General features: G+C 38.0%; 1 protein-coding gene across 4 annotated transcripts in view; it reads left to right on the top strand.

Moving 5' to 3' along the window:
- Prdm10 (PR/SET domain 10) overlaps nt 1–16,013 on the top strand; it is a 93,419-nt gene that overhangs the window by 63,941 nt on the left and 13,465 nt on the right. For all 4 annotated transcript variants that reach the window (XM_015499044.2, XM_048796224.1, XM_048796226.1 and 1 more), the window contains 7 exons: nt 4,388–4,735; nt 6,270–6,425; nt 11,495–11,674; nt 12,967–13,077; nt 14,041–14,241; nt 15,110–15,253; nt 15,643–15,813. In XM_015499044.2, the coding sequence (XP_015354530.1) occupies nt 4,388–4,735; nt 6,270–6,425; nt 11,495–11,674; nt 12,967–13,077; nt 14,041–14,241; nt 15,110–15,253; nt 15,643–15,813 (1,311 nt within the window). The remainder of the gene's footprint in view (nt 1–4,387; nt 4,736–6,269; nt 6,426–11,494; nt 11,675–12,966; nt 13,078–14,040; nt 14,242–15,109; nt 15,254–15,642; nt 15,814–16,013) is intronic.

Raw genomic sequence — 16,013 nt, 5'->3', positions numbered from 1 at the left:
CAACCTTTATTTACTAAATCCTGATGAAAAGCACAATTTGGTTGCTCCAGTAAATGCATATTAATGAATAATTATAATTCATTTGCAAATAGATTAATGAGTCAATTATGGGCTGCATATTCTTCCTGTATGAAATGGAGGTTAGGACTAAGTGATCTCCAAGGTCCCTTCCAGTTCTAAAATAATTTGAATTACTTATGGAGTGGTACTGAGTTCTAACTGTCTAGGTATCTGACAGAACTTTCCCTTGAGCTCTGTATCTAAAAGCTGACAGTCTAAAAATAGCATTAGATTGTTTACAGTTATATGTGAAATGTAAAAGTACAGCTTATAATTGCTCTAGGAACTTGGAGGAGTGAAAGACTAAAGAAAGGTGGAGGAGGCAGGGAATAATTAATAAATGAGGGGAGACATACTGAGTCCTTGAAACAGAGAGTCTCTTCTAGAAGGTAAATCATCCCAGAGGAGGGGAGCCATCAAATTAGAATCCCAGACACAGGGATGTGCTTGGTGTAGTTATAGGACAGTGCAAACAGTAGCTTGACCCTAGAGTAGGTGGTAAGTGAAGGATAATGGAGAATGAGGTATATTCAGCAAGTCTAGTCCACCAAAGGCTTTAAAATCCAAAAATAGTCCAAGGAAAAGTTGTTAAAAACAAACAACCAAGAAACAAGCATGATGATTTTATTTCTTTTTAGGCTCAGGATTAAAATAGTACAAAAATTGGTCAATAATGTAGATTCCTTTAGCTTTTTTTGTTGGTTTCTGGAAATTGAACCTAGGGGTGCTTACCAACTGAGCCACATCCGCAGCCGCCCCCTCTTTTTTTTCGGGGGTGTTGGGGATTGAACCCAGATCGTTGTGCATGTGAGGCAAGCACTCTACCAACTGAGCTATATCCTCAGCCCCTAGCCCTTTTTTTTTTTTTTTAATTTTGAGACAGGGTCTCACTAAGTTGCTGATGGCTTCACTAAATTATTGAGATTGGCTTTGAACTTGTAATCTTCCTGCCTCAGCCTCTGGAACCACTGGAATTACAGGGCTGTGCCACCATACCAGACACTCCATTAGCTATTAATATCAAACTTTAGGAACATTTTAGAAACAAAGAATCTTGTATCAGAATTCATTGCAATGTGATTCACAGAACTTAACAAAAATAGTGTTTTGGCATCCTTAGAGCAGCAGATGTGCCATACAGTGTGATGTGGTTGACTGACAGGTGCTCAGGGATCAGAAGATCCTGATACATCTATGTGCTGCCTCTTCAGTTGCCATGATTTCTTCTAGAAAGTGGACCAGTTGTGGCTCTACACTATAGAAGTTACCTTAGAGCAGAGCTGGCCTGCAAGTGGGTCAAAGGATGGGAAATGTTTCAGCACTTTTACTACCTTGTAATATGGGGATCACATAAGTATCATTAGCTCAGAGAAATACAGGCTAGTTCTTGAGTATTTAGACAGTGTTCTGGGCTCCATGGAAATCAAAGGGATGATAAGAGTTGTCAATAGAGCTAAGGAAGTGGAGTCAAGAGGCTGCTCAATTTAAATCAAGTGTCTGAAGGTATTCATGCTAATCAGAAATGACAGAAGACTGATTAGCATAATGGACCAAAGCAAAACTTAGCTCTGGATTTGGCACCCAAGGAGAAATGGAATCCTTAGTGGGACCATTGTCAACTGTTGTGCATTGTGTCTGTCCTTGGAAACTTGACCAAAGTTGGATAAAGGAAATTATTCTTCCATGGCAGACATGCTCTAAATCTTGAATCTTCTCTCAACCTAAGAATAGCATCTGTTATATGGCATCTTTCCATAAAGTTTTGAAAGTAGAGAAAATAGTAAGAACTTTTATGTAATGTAAAAATGTGTCCAGATAGAGTAAAAAGATGAGGTGATAGCTAAGCATTATGAGGAAGTGAAAGCAAGCTCTGTGGCTGATTTGAAAAGGTCTGTTTGTAAAGATCTTCATGGATACTGTAGAAAAAAACTAGAAATAATTTTTTGAGTTTTATTTGAAATATATTTTATTAATTTTCAAACTACTATTGGATGTATCCTATGAGCTAAGCTAATCCTTTAATAAATGAATAAAATATGATGTCCTCCCCCTCTCCTTAGCAGCCCCAGTCTGCTTGGAAAGATAGCAGAATTGCTATTTACCTACTCAAGATAAATGTGTAGGTAGCATCTTTAAACATCTCTCCTAACCCTACTAGAGAAAGCTAGAGAAGGCAATTTTCTGTTATATGGAATGAAGTATGTTTAGAAATTTTAATAAATTAAATATAAATATTTTGCTTTCCTCCCAAATGATTATTTCACATTAGTGTAGAAGTTGCTGCTAAGTAATTAAGAGTTAAAGTAGTGTTCACTGTAATTTCTTCATAGCACAAAGATCTCATTAATCCTTCAATTACTACTCCTTTATAGCTAACAGACATACTCACTCAACAGGTGTACTTTTTGAGGGATTTTTCTCCCTTAAAGCTATCTAGAGCTTTCCATTGGTGTTTTTGAGGAACTTATGAATGAGTCTTCATAATAGCACAGCTAAATATTCTGTATTCTCTGTGTGGAAGATGATTCTGTAGGTCTGCTCCCAGTGGAGCATGGATGTTTCTCTAGCAATCGTGATGGATTTGCTCTGAATATCCATCTTCTCTCACTTGAATCCCCTGTAACAACTGCATGAGTTTACAAGATGGCTAATCAGCATTAGAAGTGCAATCTGTGACTGCCAAAGGGGGGGAAAAAGAGAGAGAGAGTAAGAGAGGGAGGGGGAGAAATTGCCCTAGTTAGACAGGAAACACAGCAATAAGTTTAACTTTGTTAGCATGGCATTCTAACTAGTAGACCTAACTGGCTACCCCAGGAATTTGTCCTCTGCATTTTCTAAGAAGGAAGTAATGCAATGCATATATTCTATTTATGACGTGTCCTTACGTGTCATGCCTCATGAACAAGCACATCCACATAAATCTGAATTCTTCATCCCCCTTTCAGTTCTTTCTTTTTAAATTGAGATATGACATTACATAGCATAAAATTCCTGTGTCTGTGTATGTGTGTGTATATACATACATATACATATATATAAATTTTTATGTATGTATGTATACATACATGTATGTGTATGTGTGTGTGTGTGTATATATAGATATATATACACACACACACATTTTAAAAATCGTATTTTTTTTGTGCTGGGGCTAAAACCTAGGGCCTCTGATATAATAGACAAATACTCTACCACTGAGTTATGCTCTCAGCCCTAAAATCCACTCTTTTATTATTTTATATTATTACTATTTTTTTTCTTTAGGGGTATTTAACCCAGTGGTACTCTTCAACAGAGCTACATACCCAACCCTTTTTGCTTTATTTATTTTGGGGTACTGGGGGTTGAACTCAGGAGCACTCAACCGCTGAGCCACACCCCCAGCTCTCTTTTGTATTTTATTTAGAGACAGGGTCTCACTGAGTTGCTTAGTGCCTCGCTTTGTGAGGCTGGCTTTGAACTCATGATCCTTCTGCTTTAGCCTTCCAAGCAGTTTCAATTACAGGTGTTCACCATTGTGCCTAGCTCTTTTTATTTTTATTTTGAGTCAGAGTTTTTCTAAATTGCTGAGGCTGGCCTCTAACTTACAAAACTCCTGCCTCAGTCACCCAAAACACTGGAATTACAGGCATGTACCATTGCACCCAGCTAAAATTCACCCTTTTAAAGTAGTTTTTAGAATGTTCCTAAAGCTGTATAGCTATCATCACTATACCTACATCTATCTATCTATCTATCTATCCTTATCTCTATCAATTTATCTCAAATCATCACTATAATTCCAGATCATTTTTATTACCCAAATCCATTTTCTCCAACTCCTGGTAAGAACTAACTACCCTTTGATTCTTTGTATTATCTTTTTTTTGCTAGATGTTTTAATTACTCTTCAAATTCTTTCCTATCAGGGGCTTCAGGAAATAATTCTTGACTAATGTGTTACAACCTCATTCATGCATGTGTCATTTACCCCGAGTCCTTTTTTCCAAATATCCAAATTTTGTCTTTTTCCACTCTGGAGTTTATTTTCTTATGCAAGTCTTTGTTGGGAATGCTTTTTTGAATGCCATCTCAATCTTTAAAAAAAAAAAAACAACCAAAACAACAACAACAGCAACAAAAACACGTATACACAGACATAAACCACAAATTTTTTTCTTTTTAAGATAAACTTTTTTGGGGAGGGATTCATTTTCAGCATTTTCACCAGAAAAATCTTTCTACTGTGAATGTCCTGCAGGGATCATCCTTTGTTTCCCTGTGGAAGTGTGATCCACATACATACTCATTTCCTCACTACATAATTGTATTTGTGTCTGTCTTTCAGAATGCAGCTCTTCAGCATCTGTTTATTCGGAAGTCCTTCCGGCCTTTTAAGTGTTTGCAGTGTGGGAAGGCCTTCCGGGAAAAGGACAAACTGGACCAACACTTGCGCTTCCATGGGCGGGAGGGGAATTGCCCATTGACCTGTGATCTCTGTAACAAGGGCTTCATCAGCAGCGCCTCCTTGGAGAGCCACATGAAGCTCCATTCGGACCAGAAGACTTACTCTTGCATTTTTTGCCCAGAATCCTTTGACCGCCTTGATTTGTTGAAAGATCATGTGGCCATTCATATCAATGATGGCTACTTCACCTGCCCAACTTGTAAGAAACGGTTCCCAGATTTTATCCAGGTGAGTGTCTGCTACTGAGATTTATGTCTGCTTCCTTCTTTTGGTAAAAGAAACTGATTTTTTTTTTTTAATGCCTAGCACCTGCATTTTCATAATTTCTTTGAAACAGCTTTATAATTGAGAACAATATTTTTTTTCAAACTACTTTTGATAAACAAGAGTATTATAACAATTATCCAGATAAGTCATTGGTATTTAAACATTCAAGTCATATTGCAAGTAAAAAACACCCAGATCTGGTTATAATTTTTAAAATGTCTATTGTAACCTTGTTAATATCCATTTCTCATATATTACAGAGAATCTATAAAAGATATACTCCCATTTCCTGGAAACATCTTCCTACATTGTGGTTTCTTATCTTACTTTATAAGGTTATGCATTTTGGAAGTGAAATAAGAGAAAATATATTAGTATTTAATAATTTTTTTTCAAGCACTGACTGCTTCCCTGTAGTATATATTGTCTGTTGGAACAAAATAGGTGAAGATAAATCCCAAAATATTCATTATTCCATTTGGACTTTAAGTGTTTATATTTTTATATGCTAGTCAGTGAATAATTAAATAACTTGTAAAAATACACTTATTGAAATTCCCAAAGCACAAGTAGACTAGGATTTAATTATAGTTCTACTTGTGTTTAGTCTTGGAAATTTTCATACTTCACACGAACAATTATAAAGGTTGCTAAGACAGAATTGAAACTCCAAAAATAATGAAGCAAAATGTCTTATAGGAATAGTTTCATCTGACTCATGACTTAGTTATACCCATAGTTCTTTCTCATGTGATTTTGATGGCTGTAAGTTCAGAAGCTATATTCTTTTTTGGGGGGTGAGGGTATGCTGGGAATTGAATTGAGGATGAAGCTATATTCTTTAATTAAGGTTATCTAAAAGCAAAGAGAATAAGTCCAAATTTAGGAGAAATGACCCCAATGTTGTAATCATATATAGGTAATGTTTTCTTTGTTATCTAACTCATGTATTTAATTCTTCAGAAACTAATATTTTTGTTTGTTTGTTTCAGTGCTTGGGGCCTCATACATGCTAGGCAAGTGCTCCACCATTTGAACTATATATCCCCAGTCCTATCCAGAACCTGATTTATAGGGAGATATAAAAGGATCATTTACTAAAAGGGGCTAAATTGCTTCAATATGTGTTGAAGGCAGAAAAAAAATGAGGAAGAATTATTTTTTGTCTTCTCATAGATTATATTAGCAAGATTTATTCAAACCTAAAGGAACCCTGCTTAGTCTTAAAAAAAGAAAAAGAACATGGGCAACATTTTGTTCTACTCTTCAGGTCACCTGGGAGGTTAAGATTTGAAAGGTTTTCTGGCTTCTTGTTTTGTTTCTTTGTGACAGGGACAGTATGTGGTATTGAGGCCAATTATCACATCTGATTGGAAGTCATGGCCAGGTTGATGAAATCCATGGTAATGCTTTGGCTCCCTCTAGCGTTGATAGCGACCTTTGGTCATTTCTTTTGGTGTCAGAGTCCCTGAGTTTTCCCGGTTTTTACTGCCAGGTGAAAAAACATGTGCGCAGCTTCCACTCAGAAAAGATCTACCAGTGTACAGAGTGTGACAAAGCCTTCTGCCGCCCTGACAAACTGCGACTCCACATGCTCCGGCATTCAGACCGAAAAGATTTCCTATGTTCTACCTGTGGGAAGCAGTTTAAGGTATGAAGCCAACAAACAGATTGAAGTGTGGTACTCACAGGCAATGGAATTATGTTAAGCTAAGGATACATGCCTGTAGCTAAGGGGTGAGGATATTGCTCCATGGTGGAATGCTTGCCTAGCATATGTGAGGCCCTGAGTTCTATCTCTAGTGCTGCCAAAAAAAAAAAAAAAGCCTATTAATTTCACCAGTTTACCACTCACTTTTGAAATACTGGGCTTGGGATGAATTTTGGGCTTCATGTTTGACTTAGTTGTTTATAATATTGAAGGTCATCACAATTATGTTTGGTAACACACATACAACAAGATATAAGCTTTGAAAAGTACTTTCTCTTTCTCTTCACATCCTATACAAATATACCCTATTTATATTAAGGAAAAAGCTTACCTTACTTTATTAATTTTTTTCAAAATAACTAATTCAAATCCTCAAATAGACTAATAATGCATATCCTGAAAGAATCCAAATGTATATTAATTTTAAGAGCAAATGTATACTAAATTGCTCTTGAGGAATTCCTGAGATCAATACATTTACATACCACTCAAATCAAGAGATTTTTATTGAACACTTATTAAGTATTAAAAGCCTGTAATTGAGCTCATAGGTAGTAGTACTCTCATCTAACAGGTAGGAAATGTGAAGAACATTGAGAAGAAGGTGAAAGCTACTTTGGAGAATGTTAATGATTAAAGTAAAAAATAATAAGTATCACTAATCTCCTGGAATTTAAAAGACAACAAAGAAAAGCTAGCAGGAGGCTCAGAGATAAGAGTTGCATAAATAAATGTGAAAATAATAAAAATTATATATATATATGAAGAAATGTATGTATGCAGAAATCAGGCAATTCTACAGAAATGTTATTGAGAGACACTATCGAATATGATTGTTGATCACAGTTTCATAGAAATTGAAAATAATCAGTAGTGGATATTTAGGAAGGGAAAACTCAGGTTATATTTGTATAGGATGTGAAGACAAAGAGAAACGGAAAATACTTTCAAAGCTATGTCTTGAGGTATGTGTGTTACCAAACATAATTGTGATGACCTTCGATATATAATAACACAGTTTAGAACTGTGTAGGGGACTCTAATGTGAAAAATAAAAGTGGTCTGGGTTTTATCTGCTTTCTTATATATTTATGGTGCTGGTTACCCTTTTCATGCTAGATTCATTTTAATACCTATAAATATTAAAAAAACCTTTCTGTTTTAATTTTCTCCTTTAAGTTCACACAGTATATTAGATAGGGTTCAATCAGCAAGGTAAAACTACCATAATTTTATAGAATAAGGAATTTTCTTAAAGGATAAAAAAATTAATTATAGGAGAGGTTAGAGGAGTTAAGGGTCTGAAGGGAGAATTTGGGGAATCAGAGAAGTCTCCAGCACAACCTCTGAAGCACTGCTGTGAGTGGACAAATGGCAGCTTACCTGGGAATCTGGGTACTCAGGCACCTCCAACTGCAAGGTGGGCTCAAAAAGGAGAGTTGGCACAGTCCATGGAAGTCCATTGTGGCTGCATCTGGCAGCCTGCTTGGAATTGACCAGCAGGGTCAGGAAGAGAGCTGGTGGCTGAGTGGGAGGGAGAGAGGATTAGTGGGAATCCATTGGCACCTCCATACCAATACCACCTCCAGGTGGCTTTTTTCCTACCTCCCAATCTGGTGCCAGTGTTTCTTTTGGCTAATTCTAACCTGGAACAATGCTTGGAAGGGGATTCTATTTAAACACAGTTCATCTTAGTCAAGTTGACACACTGCAAAGCCACCATATACCTATACTATATTTTTTCAGATTATAATTGGCATAATTTTTCTGAAGAACCAATCTGATGTCATGACCCTTCTGAAAAATCCTTTAATAGCTACTCATACAGATGGATCCCAAAGCTCTTGCCACCTAAAAGATAGTATAAGATCTGTTTTCTCACTGTTTCTCCAGTTTCCACTTTACTTTGCACTCTGGCTTTACGAATTAGTTGGATCCGCTTCATCATGGGGTACTGTCTTTCCTTGGGCCCTTACATTTGTTCCCCCTCACAATCCCTGGCTTTAAATAAACTTTCAGACTCTTATCATTTCACCTGGCTAGTGTCACTTCATTTGAGACATTTCTTGGTCCCTGGGTTAAGTGTTTCTTCTATGTATTCCCATAAGACCTTTTCTTGGTGTCCCTAATACTTGTGTATTGCACCTGTCTGTCCTGCTAACTGTAATTTCCAAGGGGGCAGCATATATATAAAGATAAGGTAGGACTTTCTGACTTTAGGGAGTGTACACCTTAATTGTAAAGTCAGACATTAAAAATATTATTGATGCCAGGCACAGTGGTGCACGCCTATAATCCCAGCTGCTCGGGAGGCTGAGGCAGGAGGATTGTGAGTTCAAAGCAAGCCTCAGCAAAAACAAGGTGCTAAGCAACTCAGTGAGACCCTGTCTCTAAATAAAATACAAAAAAAGGGCGAGATGTGGTTCAGTGGCCAAGAGCCCCTGAGTTCTGAGTTCAATCTCTGGTAGCCAAAAAAAAAGAGAGAGAGAGAGAGAGTGTATGTATGTGTGTGTGTGTGTGTGTATTTGATATTACAATAAAAGAAAGGACAAAGTGCTGAGGGGAGTTCATAGATGAGCTGATATTTTTTATTTTCCAGTACTGGGGATGGAACTGCGGGTTTCATACATGCTAGGCAAGCATTCTGCACTGACCTACACCACCATCCCAAAGTGACACTTTTGGATTCACTAAAGGATGGAGAAGAGTTTGCCAGCTGAAGAAGGGAAGTGGATGAGGAACAAGGGAGGAATGAAGACGTGCAGAGCAGAGGGAGCAGCAGGGACTAAGGAGATGAGACGGTGAAAGGTAGAGTGGGTGAGGCACATGGGAAGAGGCTAGTGGTGGGATGAAGCCAGAGAGGTAAGTTAAGCCAGTTTATTATGCTGAGTAACCAAAGTTTTGGTGAAGGGAGCCAGAGGCTTTTTGGAGTAGAGCTTAATCTCAGGCAGAGGCTGTGGACAGGAAGAAGAGTGTCCGTACTGAAGGCAGACATTGGAAGGAGAACTCCCAGGACCTTGGGTCTGGGTGAGGGTGAAGGAGGGAGGTGGATACCAAGGAGGTACATATGGGAAGGAGAGAGAGTGGGGAGATAACAAATCTGGTTTTGGAGATTTGGGGATGGAAAGGAGCCATGGAGATTTGATATTCAAATCTCGTCACTATAAACATGACATGATATAGTATTAATATGATATGATTTATGATATGATATAGTATTAGCTTTGAGATTTAGGAAATTATTTGGTTAAGGGGAATTGGTCTGTTAAAGGGAATAGATGGGAGAAACATTTGAGATTGATGGTCAGGAAAAAGTGGAAAGGCAATGGTTCTTTATCATTGTATCTGTACTGAGAGAAATATTGTTATTTAAAGCAGTGTCTTTAACCCATTTTTTTTTTTCTGAGGATTTAACCCAGGGGTGCTTTACCACTGAGCTACATCTCCAGCCATTTTTATTTTTTATTTTGAGACAGGGTCTTGCCAAGTTGCTTAGGCCTTGCTTAGTTGCTGAGGCTGGCTTCAAACTTGCAATCCTCCTACTTCAGCCTCTTGAGTCTGAAATTAACAGGTGTGCACCACTACAACCAACCTTAACCCAAATTTTACTGCAGACTAAGAAACTCTGAATATTCTGTCCTGGGCGTTCCAGGAATGAGAGGTGGTAGAACAGGAAGAAGAGCAGTTATATCCATAATAGAAGAAGTGAAGGGTACCTCACATTGAACTCAGCATCTAGCATGATTCCTGATACTTGGTAGGCACTCCCAGAATATTTGTGGAATAAATGTGCTGGAAAAATGAAGTGTTAAAAAAATTCCCTGTTCCAAAAGATGGGAAGAATTATTTTTCTTTTCTTTCTTTTTTTTTTTTTGTACTAGAGATTGAACCCAGAGGCTCTCTACCATTGAGCTATATCCGCAGTTCTTTTTATTCTTTATTTTGAAACAGGGTCTTACTAAGTTGCTGAGGCTGCCCTGGAACTTGTGATCCTCCTGCTTTGGCCTTCTGAATTGCTGGGATTATAGGCATTCACTATTAAGCCCAGCAGAAATACTGTTTTTTTAAAAAATATATTTTTAGTTATTGACAGACCTTTATTTTATTTATTTATTTATATGTGGTGATGAGAATCAAGCCCAGTGCCTCACACATACCAGGCAAGTGTGCTACCACTGAGCCACAGCCTCAGCCCCAGAAGTACTAGTTTTATAGGAAGATTCAAAATCTTTACAAGACTAATAACAGTTTAATGATATTTTAAAGAGCAGAGAGCCCTACTGGATAAGGGACTTGGCAGTTGTTGAATTTGTTTTTATTCAGGATGTGTTCAGCTAATTATCTCTCTTTGGCCTCATATCAGCATGATGTCTACCTGTAGTGGACAGTACACTTGAACTTCTAAGTCCACAAATGGAGAGATTTCTTACCTAAGTTCATTTGCGATTTAGAAGGAAATCATTATGTTTGTTGAAATGTATGGCTTTTGTAAATCCAGTATTGCCTATCCTTCGTTATCAAAACTATAAGTTTTGTTTTGTGGTATTGGAGATTGAACCCAGTGCTCTAGCACTGAATGACATTCCCAGCTCTTTTTGAGGTAGGGTCTTGATAAGTTGGCAATTCTGGCCTTAAATTTGTGATCCTCCTGCCTCAGCCATCAGAGTTGATGGGATTACAGATGTGCAGCACTGCACCCAACTTGTCTTATAGTTCTTAATACCTAACTTACTCCATGTACCCTTTGTCTCTACATAAATGTGAAATCTTTCCTCTTAGATATCAGTATAATACATATTTGGTGGCCACTTTAAACCAAGGCTCATTAGAAGACACTAATTTGCTGGTGAACAGATTCCTAGTCACTTTTGTCCCAACACTGTAGCCACTCAGATGCCTCTGAGTGAGTTGTGGTGATTGATGATTTGTATCGATATTTTCTATTATTCCTTCAAATAAAAATGTTTTACCCTCACTCTTATTCCTTTTCCAAAACTTCTTTTCAATAGCGAAAAGACAAACTACGGGAACACATGCAAAGGATGCATAATCCTGAGAGGGAAGCCAAGAAAGCTGACCGTATCAGCCGCTCCAAGACCTTCAAACCTCGAATCACATCCACGGACTACGACAGCTTTACCTTCAAGTGCCGGTTATGCATGATGGGCTTCCGGCGACGGGGCATGCTGGTTAGTGCCAGATGGAGGCAGGTTCCTGCCTCCAAACCTCATTTTTGTCAATGATGATGGCTTTGGTATTTTTATTCTGTACTAAGTTATGTTTGTCAGTAGCTTTTATCAATAGCTAGGGGAAGAAACAGGTTAATAGTTCCCAGTTTGGAGTTTTCTTCTTTCCAATCTGCCTTTGCCCTTCAGTACCACTTCTTAGATGACACCTCTTCCTCTTTTTTTTTGTAATACTGGGGATTGAACCCAGGATTGCTCTACCACTGAGATACATCGTCAGCCCTTTTTAATTTTTATGTTGAGACAGGGTCTAGCTAAGTTGCTGAGGATTGCCTCAAACTTGTGATCCTTTTGCCTTCTGAATAACTGGGATTATAGGTTTGGACAACTGTTCCTCTCTTGGGTGACCTTTAAAAGAGGTCTTTTTCTGCCACCAATTTTTTTTTTTTTTTTTTTTTTTTTTTTTTGGTGCGCTAGGGTTTGAACCCAAAGCCTCATGCATATTGAACTTGTGCTCTGCCATTGAGCCACACACCCAGCCCTCTACCACTTTTCATTACCAGTTTTGTTTTTTTAACCCTTCTTAATCCTTTTGCTCTTGTCCTGTTTTATTTCCATCCTTCTCTTTTGTGTTCCTGATATTATTTTTGGCAGGATTTTTGCCTCCTCCCCAACTGTCCTCCATTTTTGCTTCTTTTTTACCAGCTAGGGAACTGCAGCAATAGGAGAAAACTCTCCATCAAAGCAGGGTATGTGGTCCCAGACTAGAGGCAATATCAGGATAGTCATTTCATTGCTCTCAACTTATTTTGACTTTGTAACTGTTGCAGAATATATTTCTGCAAGAGCTAGAGAGTCATAGGACAATATTTAAAATTCAGAACCTTACTTTGTATCAATTCATTCAGTGTTCTCAGTAAAGCTAGGGCAACTAAATTCCAATGAAAGACAGGTTTGCATCAGGAGAATTCATGGAAGAAATTCATGTTCATGTGATTTTCCTTTTTCTAACAGTATTTCTTTTAGGTAGAGACTATTGATGGGACTGGAGTGACCCATTTCCCCCTCAGTTATTTGCCAAGTTATTAGCAACTATTAACATGCTTTGGTATCAGATGGGTCTGATGATGTTGGTTCTGGGCAAATACCTTATTATTTTGAGGCATTGTGTCAGAGAATTTCAACTTCTAGCACTCATCATCAGAGGCATTTATTTAGCTTTTGTCTGTAATGGGATCTCTTTCTCATTTGTTCTTTCTTTCTTTTCTTTTCTTTTTTTTTTTTTTCCGCTTTAGGTAAATCACTTATCAAAGAGGCATCCAGACATGAAGATAGAAGAAGTGCCAGAGTTAACTCTACCCATCATAAAACCAAACCGGGATTACTTTTGCCAGTATTGTGATAAGGTAAGGTAAGAGCAAAATATCCTTCCTGCTGTGCCACTGTGGGAGCCCTGCTCAGAGCCAAGTGTGTCTATGTGTGTAAATATATACTAGTTACTCTTAACAGATGGTTCCCTGCTTCTTAGTAGTTTTCCCATTCAGACCAGAAAGGACTACAAATGCAGTTTCATTTTTAGCCAAATTTTTTTTTTTCTTAAGAATTTGTTTTTCTTATTATTTCTTCTCTCTATGACTTTTGTTACAAAAGAACAGGCTTGTTACCAAGAGCCTAGAATATGAATTAATTTTATTCCTAAGTTCTTAACATGAGAGTATTTATCATCTTACTTGTAAATATGTGGTAGATTTCTAGAGAACTGAGTGGAATGTGAAAAAGTTTGTGATGGTAGAGTACTTACTTGTACTATTTCATTCTTAATTTTTGTGTAGTTACAAAAAAGACAGAAAGAGAACATACTGTTTATTATAATAGTGTGTATAATATAGCCTTGTAGAATGTAGTTATGTCAGATTAAAAATAAAGAACATGATTTAAATATAGAGTCCCTACCAAAGCTACTAGTTGCTATTAAACTTGCCATTTGAAGATTCTTTGGTTCCTAGTAGTTGGTCACATACATCATATGAGAGCTTTTACAGATAGACTAAAGGATGTACTGGCCTTAAAAACGAATCTCTATTTCTTTATGTCCTCCTTTTGAGCTTTCAGGTAAAGGATATTTTTATAGTTAAAATCTTAGATATATACAGAAAAATTCAAGGAAGATGCCTGGCATATCTGTAGTATTTACTTGTTTTATTCTGTGTATTTATGTATATTATTCTTCAGAAGATCTGTTAATATATTTTCTTTGGGGCATTATCATTTTTTTTTTTTTAATTTCCTTAGAGTGAAATTGTTAGTTTGCTTTAAGCAAGAAAAAGGAATTGTACACTGCTTTCATGGCAAAGTATTTGAACTTACAGGTTTATAAAAGTGCCAGCAAGCGTAAAGCCCATATTCTGAAGAACCATCCAGGAGCTGAGCTCCCACCAAGCATTCGGAAACTTCGTCCTGCTGGTCCTGGAGAGCCAGACCCCATGCTGAGCACCCACACCCAACTGACGGGCACCATTGCCACCCCTCCTGTCTGCTGCCCTCACTGCTCCAAGCAGTACAGCAGCAAGGTATGGCACCACCTTCTGACCACATCTGACAGCAAAACCTCTACATGAGGTTTTCATGTCTTAACAGAAGGTGACTACTCATCCAGGTGGCCGAGAGGTCTCCTTTCTAATTGATGGGGGATTGAAAGAGACGTCATTCTAGTCCCTGTAAGCACTGAATTCTCAGTGCTACTCCTTCACTGCAATATTATCAGAACCTCTAGGGTAGCTCCCACAGTGATGAGTGGGAGGAGAATGTTGTAGACTCCCTAGAGTTAGTGCCTGAACACTTGACTGTTCTCCTCTGCCCTTGGCCTGTTGAGGGTCTCAGATTTGAATATTCTGCACTCATAGTTTATAAGCTTAGGCTTATGGAAGCATTATGTAGGAACTGAAATGGTGGTTCTTGAAAAGGGGGTCATTTGTGCTGCTGATGGGGATTGTGACTGATTGTTATGGATATTAAGGGGGTGAGGGATGCTGTGAAGATTTTGGACTTGCCTGATGGTGTAGGATCATGTAAGTTTTTACTTTTCCACCTACTTTTTTTCTTTCACTTTCATATCCTTATATTACTTTTGGAAATGCAGGCATAGAGTTGGTGTTGCTCTGATTTTTCATTTTATTTTAATTACTTAATTAACTTGAAAGGTGGGGTTAACTATGTTGCTTAAGCTAGCCTCAATCTCCTAAGCTCAAGGGATCCTCCTGTCTCATCCACCCAAGTATCTGGGACTACAGGAGTATGCCATGGAGCCTGTCTGATTTTTTATTTTGTAAGGGCACAAAATAAAAGACCTTCAGAAACATTGGATGGTTTGCATATGAAAAGGATTAAAAACAACTAATTTTAGTAATTATTCTTGATTTTTTTTCTTAAATTTCTCAGACCAAGATGGTCCAACATATTCGAAAGAAACATCCAGAGTATGCTCAGCTTCCCAACACCATCCAGACGCCCCTGACCACAGCTGTGATCAGTGCTACCCCAGCTGTTCTGACAACAGATAGTGCCACTGGAGAGACTGTGGTGGTAAGTATATGACTAGGAGAGCGTTTAACTTCCTTTGATGCCCATCATATTTATAAATACTCATCTTATTATTTTAATTGGCTGCAAATAGAGCCCATTATCATTCAGTTTGCTATATAAGGCATTATGCTTGTGATTGGGTCTCCTAGTCAGTGTTTTCCAAAGCTCTCTGTCAAAGAAGTAGCAAGGAATTCTCAGTGTTACTCCTTCACTGCAATATTATCAGAATCTCTAGGGTAGCTCCGTTGAGCAAGAGATAGACACTCAGGATTATTTTGTAGTTCCATGGTCCATTGGCATGATTAATTAAATTTTAACAGGATTTAAGAGCACTGAAAGAGCTACAATCAGTAGTTTATCAACTAAAGTGTTCTGTGTGATTTTTCTAGACAACAGACCTGCTAACCCAAGCGATGACAGAATTGTCTCAGACCTTAACAACCGATTACCGAACACCACAGGGAGACTACCAGAGGATTCAGTACATCCCTGTGTCCCAGTCTGCATCTGGGCTCCAGCAACCTCAGCATATACAGCTTCAAGTGGTACAGGTGGCCCCGGTACTGTGTGACATTTACTTCTGTTTATCTTTAAAAGCATCATATTGCTATTAGCCAAGATGGTAGCTAGAGTCAATGAAAGCACCCAGGTCTCAGAAATGGACATGGGCTCTACATAATGTGCTTCTGTATGGAAATTCTGGATCTGGGGAATTTGTAAAACACCATTGCTACCGTCCTTCCCAGGGTGATGCAGGCTC

The sequence above is a fragment of the Marmota marmota genome, unplaced genomic scaffold (assembly GCF_001458135.2).
Source record: "Marmota marmota marmota unplaced genomic scaffold, marMar, whole genome shotgun sequence".
Lineage (NCBI taxonomy): Eukaryota > Metazoa > Chordata > Mammalia > Rodentia > Sciuridae > Marmota > Marmota marmota.
The sequence above is the reverse complement of the archived record's forward strand: the minus strand, read 5'-3'. Positions and strand labels throughout refer to the sequence as shown.